Source organism: Brassica rapa, chromosome A09, assembly GCF_000309985.2.
Source record: "Brassica rapa cultivar Chiifu-401-42 chromosome A09, CAAS_Brap_v3.01, whole genome shotgun sequence".
Taxonomy (NCBI): Eukaryota; Viridiplantae; Streptophyta; class Magnoliopsida; order Brassicales; family Brassicaceae; genus Brassica; species Brassica rapa.
Window position 1 is genome coordinate 12,158,549 of NC_024803.2, and position 10,359 is coordinate 12,168,907.

Sequence of the window (10,359 nt, forward strand, 5' to 3'; positions counted from 1 at the left end):
AACTTCTATAAATTAATACTCGATAAATTAATAATTTCTATAAATTAATAAATTTTCTCGGTCCCAATTTAGGCCGGTTTAAAATTTGACAAAAATCGATAAAATAATAAGATAATAATTTTTAAGAAAATCAAATTCTATGTAAATATATGGTCCCATTAAAATTATAAACTAATAATTTAAAAGTATACATATTTTATATAAGTAAGAACCTATTATTATATTGTTTGTTTTATTTTAATAATGGAATTATCTTTATATTTTCTTAACACTTAATATATTTGTAATGAAACTTAGTAATATTTATATTTAAAACCACATTTAAGTTCTATATAATATATATTAATACACCAAATAATATTATAAAATTAATATAAATGTCAAATTTCAAAAAATAACAATTAATGTCTATACACTAAAATCAAATATTTTTCTTATCTTAGAATAAATATATCATAAAATAAAAAATCTAAATAAAATAAAAAATTTTGAAAATTAATATCTCTATAAATTAATAAAATTTCAAATTCATAATTATTAATTTATAGAGGTTCTAGTGTACATAATTTAGTTATGATAAAGATACAGTGGTATCATGCCTCATTCTTAATTAATAATTAGTATTCAATGTGTCATATATATATTCCTTAACGAATATAGAAAATTGAAGGATGTTCAAATTAAAAATCCATATATGGCAATGCTAATTTAAGTCTCATTATTGCTCATAAATTAATCAGTATAATTTAGGCAAAATGTATTTATGCAAAATTGGGTATGAAATATTACCAAATGGCCAACAGTTTTCCAAGGTTATATACGCGAAGATATAATATACATATATATATATGATTGGGCCAACCTTTAATTTAAATTAATATAAAGAACTATTATGATTTACAGTACGACCATATCAATTATATAATATAATTATTTTGTATATATTTATATACATAATATAATTATTTTTATAGACAATGCGATCATATCAACTATATAATTTTAATGTTTTGTATATATATTTATATAACTATTATATATTTATTTTTTTGCTATATAGTACGACTATATCAACTATATAATATAATTATTTTGTATATATTTATAAATATATAAGTTTATATCAAGGCAGCTTATATGGACATTGTAAACATGTTATATCTAAGTTTAATATACAAACATAATCATGATAAAAAATCGTTGATGCAACTAATGATTACAAATTTCTAATAAGATAGGTTTATAACAATGGCAATACATGTAATTATTCTAGTAAAAAATGATTTTTGGTTAAAGGATGTAAGAAGAGCTTTTGTGATGACACGTAGGAAATGACGTTTTGGTTAATAACACATGAGTGCAAAGTTAATTTATAGAAGTATTCCTCTTTTAATATAAATAAAAAGGATTGTCCGCCTTGCCGCCTAACAAGTGATAGAGAAATTTATGTTCTTTTTAGGGTGGGTAGACAATTTATTTCCCCACAATGTCAATAACTATCATCTATCATCAGATCTCCACCAAACTATGATCGTTTGTTAGACTATTTAAAATGAAAGTTGCAAATTTATTGAACCCTTAATTAATAGTTTAAAATTTTAATTAACCATAAACCACTAGTTTTAATCGGTTTACTCTTAACCAAAATAATTTAAAAATAAATTAAACTAAACAAAATTCAATTTTTATAATAAAAAAATGATTATCATCTCTTATGGGTTTCTTCTTCCAAATCATCGTCATAGCCAACCAAAAAAAAAAACAGTGTGGTGAAGGTCAGCATCGTTTATCCTCAATCGAAGCTCGAATTTACCTTGACCTTCCATGGCCGACCACTCGAACCCCCTTTCAAAACCCTGACGCCATCTCCGCCTACCACCAAACTCGAGCGGCGCATCACGGTGTCACTACAAGCGGCTAGCTAGCTCAGGCTCAGGCCTCCTTGGAGTAGCCTACGTCATCCATGTCTGATCTCGGGAATGAGAAGCCGTTTAATGTAATTGATGAGTTCAACGGCTGAAGAAAACAGTCGGATCTTGTGGAAGCCGTCGCAGCTACCCGAGCTGCTGTTATTCGTGGGAGTGAGGCTACCACTATGATGGAGCTTGAAATTGAGCTCAAAAGGCTTCCGATACACTAAATGTGAACTTCACTGTAGAAAAGATTTGATATTTATCATCTATCTATTCTTTGGTGATGGCAAAAGACAACTTGTGTGTTCTGTTTCGGTTTTGTTGTTAGTCATGGGACAAAACTAATTTTGCAACTTAAGACTTCGCTGTAGAGACGTCATCGAGGGTGACGTTAGTGAAGAAGAAGAAGAAAAGCATATGAAAAAATGATAATTTAAGAAAAAAAGAAACATTATATATGCAGATTTGATTTTTTTTCTTGGTTTAATTGATCTTAAATTGTTTGATTAAGAGTAAACCGATTAAAACTAGTAAACCGATTAAAACCATTGGTTTATAGGTAATCAAGTTTTGAACGATTAATTTAAGGATAAATAAATCTGTAAATTTCATTTAGTGGAGATTTAGCATAAGGGCATATAAGGGCATAGTTTAATGAAGATCTGATGTTATATGATACTAGTTATTATGGAAAAATAAATCATCGACCTTTTTAAAGTTTTTCAATTGTTATCACCACGTGATATTATTTGGGGTTTCTGTAACAATTTTCCCAAAAATCAGAGAAATCATTAACCCTACTCTTGTCTAAACCATTCTTTTCTAATCCTCTTCGATCGAATCATGGTCTTCCTTGTGTATACTCCGACGAACATAAATCTTATTTGATTTATGTAATGCCTGACCGCTCACGACTGATAGATTATTCATCCACGCTTTTTCATTCGATTCGTGGGCTCCATTCCGTCTAATGAATTATGTGTTAATTTTTTTGAAAGCGCGGTTTTATTGTATTTTTACTATGTAATCACCATATTATTTTTTTCGTGCTTTGGCCTCATTTACATGAAAATTATTTTTTAATAGTTCATCTATTTTTTTACTACTCCAGTTAAAACTCGTTTAGTTCTAGAATTCTAAATAAATGTGTACCAAAAAAAATAAATGTATTTTGGCGATATATATAGCCAAATCAATTTTTTAAGCTTTTTATTATATACGAGAATTTGAAATGTTGCATTTCATTCACAAGCACCATGAATGAAGATGCTTTACACATATTCTGTTAAAAGCAACAAAACAAAAACGGCTCTATCCCTATTTTTATTATAAAGCAAAATAACTTTAACCAATAAAATATTAAAAGTTGCAAATGGCTTCTAGAAAGATTCATGTGGGTAGAATAATATGTGGCATAGAATGCAAGTAAGATTTAAGTGGGTAGAATAATATGTGGCATAGAACGAAGTGATAATTGAAAAGCCTACAGTCCCCTAAAAAGTCATAAACACGTGCTTTGGTAATAATAGCCTTTACTCCAGACTTGAAATTTTCAAAGCAACCAATCAAAAAGTATTTTCTCTTCGTCTTTTTCCATTATCATTTCTCAGTGTCCAGAGAGAATCACAATGGAGGCTTCTCAAGAACCTCACCTTCCAAGTTACATGAAAGACGACAACGTTAGCCAGGAAACCAAGAACTTGATATCTTCTCTTCCCTCAGACAAAGATTTTATGGGTTACAGTCTGTACAACTACAAAGGTTGTTGGTACTATCCCAACACACTCCAAGCCGTTCTTGACGTCCAAGAGCATTTCCAGCCACGAAAGAAGGACATAATCCTTGCTTCTTTGCCCAAAGGTGGTACAACTTGGCTCAAATCTATAGTCTTTGCCGTTTTACATAGAGAAAAATACCGCGAAAATCCCCAAACACATCCTTTGCTCTCACAAAACCCTCATGACCTTGTCCCATTTCTTGAGATTGAGCTATACGCTGGTAGCCAAACTCCTGATCTCACAAAGTTTCCCTCTCCTATGATCTTTTCTACACACATGCACTTGAATACATTGCTTGAAGCCACCACAAAGTCTTCTTCTTCTTCCTCGCCTTGCAAAATCGTGTACGTGTGTAGAGGTATCAAAGACACGTTTGTCTCCGCTTGGCATTATAGGAACAAGTTGCATCGCACCGAGATGGATCAAGCCAGTTTTGAGCTCATGTTTGATGCTTACTGTAGAGGAGTTCACTTATACGGACCCTACTGGGAGCACATATTGAGCTACTGGAAAGGGAGCTTAGAAGATAAGGAGCATGTCCTATTTATGAAGTATGAAGAGATCATTGAGGACCCTCGCCTTCAAGTCAAGAGACTCGGTGAGTTCTTGAACTGTCCATTCACCAAGGAGGAAGAAGAGAGTGGATCGGTGGAGGAGATCGTGAACTTGTGTAGTTTGCGTAATTTGAGCAGTTTGGAGATTAATAAGAATGGGACAATAAGAGTTGGTGTAGATACTAATGTGTTTTTCAGGAAAGGTGAAGTTGGTGACTGGAAGAATCATCTCACTCCTCAAATAGCGAAAACTATAGACGAGATCGTTGAGTCTAGACTGCGAGGCTCGGGTTTGATATTTCAATAAAGTTGTGTTATGCTCTCTTTCTTTACACATTAAAATTTCAGCAAATAAAGTTATGTGTTATGTTCTTGACTTGGAACTTTCATGCGTGGTTTGGGTTTGCCATTTCAATAAGGTTTTGTGTTATGTTGTTGTCTTTAAATGAGCAGACATAAAGGTTAAGTCTAAAGGTTATTATTACAAACTGGCGAGGTTAGGTCGCAGAACTACCTCCCAAGGTTAGGTCTTAGACTAATATAATCTTCTAAAATAGATTGGAAATGGTCGATGTCAATTAGATGATAGATCCCAAGTTTCATACAGAAGATTGTGATCTAAGTATAGAAAGAATGGATCATTGCGTATTTAAAGAAAGATCGGCGAACTGCAAATTCTCATCTATTTATAATAAAGTTCGCTGGCCCAAACAAGTGGAATTTAAGAAAAGTCTTGTCTAGTGGAATAGGATGGACGGACTTGCATAGAGATGTGCGTGAACGTTTTATGAAAATATACATGTCTGATTTGGTAAAGATTTTGATCCCTCATTTACGTCATAACTTAAAAAGTGCCTTAAAGAGGAGTTGGGAAGACGACCAATTAATCAACCAAAGAACAATCCAAGCGATAACATTCAAAGAGGAGTTTGGGAGTCTCATAAAGAGAATATTATATCTTGCGAAAGCAATTCAAAAGGAAAGAGATAATATATATGAGAACATTTATTCAAGAGAATAGAGAAAAAAATTATCTGCCGAGGGCAATTGTTACAACGACAAATAAATAAAAACTAAAGTATAATCCAAGTTTGGGTGAACCAACGAAAGCATGTCCAAATCCAAACATACATTAAACAGCAAATACATTCAAAAGGAGAGCTAGAGTATAAATCAGCGGTGAGAATAGGGTAAAGACCCTGAGTAAGCATACCGTGATGTTATTGATGAAGGGGGAAGAAACTCAGATTCAGCAATGCTTGGGGGGTATCTGCGAGATGACGATGATCGGTAGTACTCAGCCAATGAGTCCGGTGTAACATATCGTGAATACAAGTCATCGTCTTCTCTTCCCGAAGAAGGCAGGTATGTGGTCCTATGTAGTCTTTCGGGACTACGGTACTCGACTCTGTGATACGGGTCTCTCCTGTAAGACTCCAATGGTGGCTCTGGTGCCAGGCGCCTAGAGCTTAGGACGTGATCATACGACGGGTGGTAGCTTCTCTCAGGCAAAAGAACTTCTCTACGATCATGATGCCTCTCAATCTCTACTTGTCTCAAAAGCCGCTCATGGTCCACCACAGATGGACGGTACGAGTCCAGACGGTAAGAAGACTCAGGTGGCGGAACTGGATAATGCTGAGCTGGTTCTGCTCTTCTTAAGCCGTATGTTCGGTACTCGCTTTCAGTGAGGTATAGATCACGGGGTGGTTCTTCTCTGCGTGGTGGCTCTTCTCTGCGTGGAGGAGGTGCAGCATTGTAACTCCTTCCATGACTTCTGCTGCTGCCAGGAGCGTAGCGGTCATTGTCAGATCTTTTCCTCTCAGCAGGACGAGGAACAGGGACTGGCAGAGTGTGGGTTAGTTGTGCAGGGAGAGCAGCTGGCCGGAAAAGCTTTGTAAGCTTGAATACCTTCAAGAACAGAGAGATGAATGAAATATCTGCTGATACGAACTTAAGGGGAAATTGATGGTTTTACCTGTTTACGCGTAAGTTCTGTTTTGAACTTGTTTCTGTTGTTGTAGTTCTCCTTGATTGCTTTCTTGAATTCGCTCTCAGGCAACGGTATACAATCACTAACCACCTTGAAGCGCACCTGAGATGTGAATACAGAATATCATAAAACTGATCCATAAAATTAAAGAATGAAAGAAAGAACTCATCATCGGGAAAGACTAGTTGTATAAATGAAGTTTGTGGCTAGCAAACATATGTGTGAAACACGAAGTTACCTGAGCGGGAAAGGATCCACCAAAAGCATTGCGCTCAAGTTTCATCCCACCCGCAGAGGAAGCTTGGAAAACTCCATAGAGGAGTTTGAGATCATAGTCATAAAGAAAAAGCTTAACCCCGGGCTTGATACTCATCACATAATCCTTCCTCTTCTCTTGTACACCCATCACACTGAACCGAAAACAATCAGGCCTAGTTTTGGCATTGCACATGAAGATCAAACCAGCATGCTTTACATTCCCCTGACCATCTTTCTCAAGGTCATCACCAGGCTGCTTTTTCCCCTCCTCTTCTATACCTTTCTGTGTCGCATCAGTAGCAGCAGCGACGACCACCTCTTCTTTCATTTGTTTCTTGTTTGGGCCTGAGACCTGTTTCCCACCTCTCCTCCTTTTGCGTCTCCTTCCCCCAGCCATGCCAGTTTGGTCCTCATTCTTTTGTTCGCTAGGTTTCTCAACGCCATTGGTTTGCTCGTTCACAGCTAACGAGCTGTTGTTATTCTCTAGGCCATTCTGAGGAGTTCCTTCATCAGCTTCCTTCAATGTAGTTGTTTTAAGAGCTCCTTGGACTTTCTTCCCCTTCAACAATCTCTTCCCAACGCTTTTCACCGTTTCTTCATCAGCATTAGATTCCATATCATCATCTTCTTCTTCAGAATCTGCAGCAACCTTCTTTGTTCCCTTATCGCTTTCACCAAGAGAAGGATCTGCAGCAGCAGCAGCAGCAGCAGCAGAAGCAGAAGCGCCTCCTTTCAAAACTTTCTTTTTGACAAGCTTCTTCACCGTCTTAACAACTTTCTTCTTTCCCGGTAATACCCCCTTTGGATTTAGAACCCCGGAAGGACTTGCGCCTTCAACACAAGTCTCAGCAACAGAGGGCACTGCCTCCTCCTCCGGTTTACTAACATCCATGGAAGCTTCTACAGCCTTGTCAGAGGCTTCTCCAACATCACTCCCATTCAATTCAGCTTGGGATTCAACAACCACATCCTTCCCGGGGGCCTCAAGGTCTTTCTCAATCACAACAACCGAGGCCTCGAGGGCGGTTTTCTCATTCTCAGCATCCATTATTCTAGAAAGATTTCAATCGCTGCAAATAAGGCTCAGGTTAAGAGATAACAACGAAGCAAAGGTTAAAAGGATTTTCTATGCTTGAAGCCTCAACGGTAGCCGGAAGCTTCAACATAAGGAAACAGATAAACAATCAATTCAATTCAATTCTTCATATTGCATCATCGATAGTATCGATTTTCCAGAAGAAGAAAAATCCAAAAAAGAAGAAACGATCACGAAAAAACCAAATTCATATCTCATAGCTTCAGATCAGATCGATCTGATCAGTAATATGTTATGATCGAATTATACAAAGATTTGAGAAGAATACCTAAAATCAGAGAGGCGATTTGAGAGCGGAACTCTCAGAGAATCGTACGCTAGGTTTTTTTTTTTTCTCTCTCTCTGGCTTCCCCTTCTTTTGACGGCAGTAATTGATAGATATAACAAAAAAAAAATAAGGCTCTCTTAAATAGCATTTCTTTGTATCGGCTTTATATATCTTTGGTATTGGTAGTGGATTATTCTCCATTACTTTGAGAATGCTTTATGTTTATTGTTTATTGATTTATACCTGTCCGTGTTACGCGTGTAAAATGATTTATTTGTGATATAAATATTTATATTTTTGTATTTCTTCGTTGTTTGTTTTTTGAGGTTTGGATTTGCAGAAGTCGAAATGGGAACATATACCTAAATTTTCAGCAGCGATAGGTGATTATCATATGGTTTTTAGTGTTTTGGAAGGAAGGTGAGATGATTTTACGGGAAAACATTTTGTTACTAGAATTAAGGTGTGTTTGTATGTTAGTTAGTGAGCTAAAATTGCGAATAAGGTAGTCAAGACAAATAGCTGAAGCAAGTTTTAGTGTTCGAATAATTTCAAAACATAAGAAATCATATAAAGACAAATAGCTACGCGTTAGATATGTCTTGCTTATGATCTAGGTTATTATTCGTGTATGCTTTCCTTGTATGTGTTTGAGGTTTTCATTTGCAAAAAATGTGTTTGGTAATGAATTTTTTTATCTTTTTAGAATGATCTAGATGAGAATGAATTATAAGTAAAAAGATTTAATTTGATTGCTTAGATGATTATTTCTATATTAAAGAATTTGGCATCTAACATATTTGATTTGTTGTATGCGTCTTAAATGGGTGTTGTTGGTAACGTTTGATTGTCTAACCATGATACTAAAGCTTATTAGAGGAAAATAATGCAAGTTGTCGGGAAAATGGACATTTAATTCCTCAACTTTTTGAAATCAGCAATCTAAATACCCTACTATTACTCGCGCGATTTTATGCCCCAACTATTTGTTGACTCGGCAAATTAATGACTCAAAAATTCAGTTGTTAAATGTTAAATGTTTGTCGTTAGTTTTAATTTCTCTCACTTACGACATAACTCGAAATCTCCAAATTTGGAACCCTAATTTCGAGAGAAAGTGATTCCGGCGACGATAGAGGCGATTTCCGGCGAGATAAGAGAGCAAATCTGGTGACGTGATGAAGAACTTCGAGAAAAACAAAAAACTTTGCCTTGAAACAGCTCAAATTTCTTTTGGATCAAAATTTGTAAGTCATATGTTCTTTACATTGTTTTGAAGAATCGAGTGACTGGTGAGATTGAAAGGTGTATGTAAAAGATAGATTTCAAACTTTACTGTTGATGGCTATGTTTTTAGGAGGAGTTAGGTCCAGTATGTACGAGGGATTCATATAGTTGTGGGATCGTGTATGGAGAGACATGATATCCAAAAAAATGTGTTTGTGGAAGTCCTGTTAAGATCTTTACATCAAAGTCCATAGCTAATCCAGGACGTCCTTATTTCCGATGTACTTCTTCCCGAGCGGTAAGATTTACTAGACTACTTATTTTCATGTGTTAACCATTGATAACTTTCTTCATCTTTATCTTCATATGTGTATTTCAGGATGGTCACTTGTTCAAGTGGGTTGAGGATAGAACATATGAAGAAGTAAGTGAGCTGAAGGCTGAAGGGACATTTTTAATAAATTATCTCAAGCTTCAGATCGAGAACTTGAAGAAGAAATCCAAAGATGCAAAAACGAGATGAAAAAATTCAAAAGAAAGACCATTGTGCTTTTTGATGGCTTGTGTGTTGTGGCCATTGTTGTTGTGGCCATTGTTGTCGATAGAGGCGATTTTCGGCGAGATAAGAGAGCAAATCTGGTGACGTGATGAAGAACTTCGAGAAAAACAAAAAATTTTGCCTTGAAACAGCTCAAATTTCTTTTGGATCAAAATTTGTAAGTCATATGTTCTTTACATTGTTTTGAATAATCGAGTGACTGGTGAGATTGAAAGGTGTATGTAAAAGATAGATTTCAAACTTTACTGTTGATGGCTATGTTTTTAGGAGGAGTTAGGTCCAGTATGTACGAGGGATTCATATAGTTGTGGGATCGTGTATGGAGAGACATGATATCCAAAAAAATGTGTTTGTGGAAGTCCGGTTAAGATCTTTACATCAAAGTCCATAGCTAATCCAGGACGTCCTTATTTCCGATATACTTCTTCCCGAGCGGTAAGATTTACTAGACTACTTATTCTCATGTGTTAACCATTGATAACTTTCTTCATCTTTATCTTCATATGTGTATTTCAGGATGGTCACCTGTTCAAGTGGGTTGAGGATAGAACATATGAAGAAGTAAGTGAGCTGAAGGCTGAAGGGACATTTTTAATAAATTATCTCAAGCTTCAGATCGAGAACTTGAAAGAAGAAATCCAAAGATGCAAAAACGAGATGAAAAAATTCAAAAGAAAGACCATTGTGCTTTTTGATGGCTTGTGTGTTGTGGC

The 10,359-nt window shown here is 35.5% G+C and overlaps 2 protein-coding genes across 3 annotated transcripts; one reads left to right on the top strand and one right to left on the bottom strand.

The window, feature by feature from the left end:
- Positions 1 to 406: 406 nt before the first annotated feature.
- On the top strand, positions 407 to 4,720 carry LOC103838722 (cytosolic sulfotransferase 11). The gene has a single exon (XM_033279371.1). It carries the CDS (start codon positions 3,542 to 3,544, stop codon positions 4,550 to 4,552), a length of 1,011 nt encoding a protein of 336 aa, XP_033135262.1. The 5' UTR covers positions 407 to 3,541; the 3' UTR covers positions 4,553 to 4,720.
- A 496-nt stretch (positions 4,721 to 5,216) lies between these two features.
- LOC103838723 lies at positions 5,217 to 8,066 on the bottom strand. 2 transcript variants are annotated; one of them, XM_009115174.3, is made up of 4 exons: positions 7,861 to 8,016; positions 6,477 to 7,566; positions 6,224 to 6,340; positions 5,217 to 6,156 (listed from the first exon to the last, which is right to left on the bottom strand). In XM_009115174.3, exons 2-4 carry the CDS (start codon positions 7,542 to 7,544, stop codon positions 5,419 to 5,421), a joined length of 1,923 nt encoding a protein of 640 aa, XP_009113422.2. In that variant the 5' UTR covers positions 7,545 to 7,566; positions 7,861 to 8,016; the 3' UTR covers positions 5,217 to 5,418. The 2 variants fall into 2 exon arrangements, with proteins under 2 accessions (XP_009113422.2, XP_009113423.2); XM_009115175.3 differs by having other exon boundaries at positions 5,419 to 6,156; positions 6,477 to 7,548; positions 7,861 to 8,066.
- Positions 8,067 to 10,359: the final 2,293 nt, after the last annotated feature.

Excerpts from the sequence above, each read along its gene's own strand:
- LOC103838722 (XM_033279371.1), top strand. The coding sequence starts at position 3,542 with ATGGAGGCTTCTCAAGAACCTCACCTTCCAAGTTACATGAAAGACGAC.
- LOC103838723 (XM_009115174.3), bottom strand. The coding sequence starts at position 7,544 with ATGGATGCTGAGAATGAGAAAACCGCCCTCGAGGCCTCGGTTGTTGTG. Across the intron at positions 6,341-6,476 it reads GTGGATCCTTTCCCGCTCAG|GTGCGCTTCAAGGTGGTTAG; the intron begins GTAACTTCGTGT and ends TTCACATCTCAG. Across the intron at positions 6,157-6,223 it reads CAGAACTTACGCGTAAACAG|GTATTCAAGCTTACAAAGCT; the intron begins GTAAAACCATCA and ends CTGTTCTTGAAG.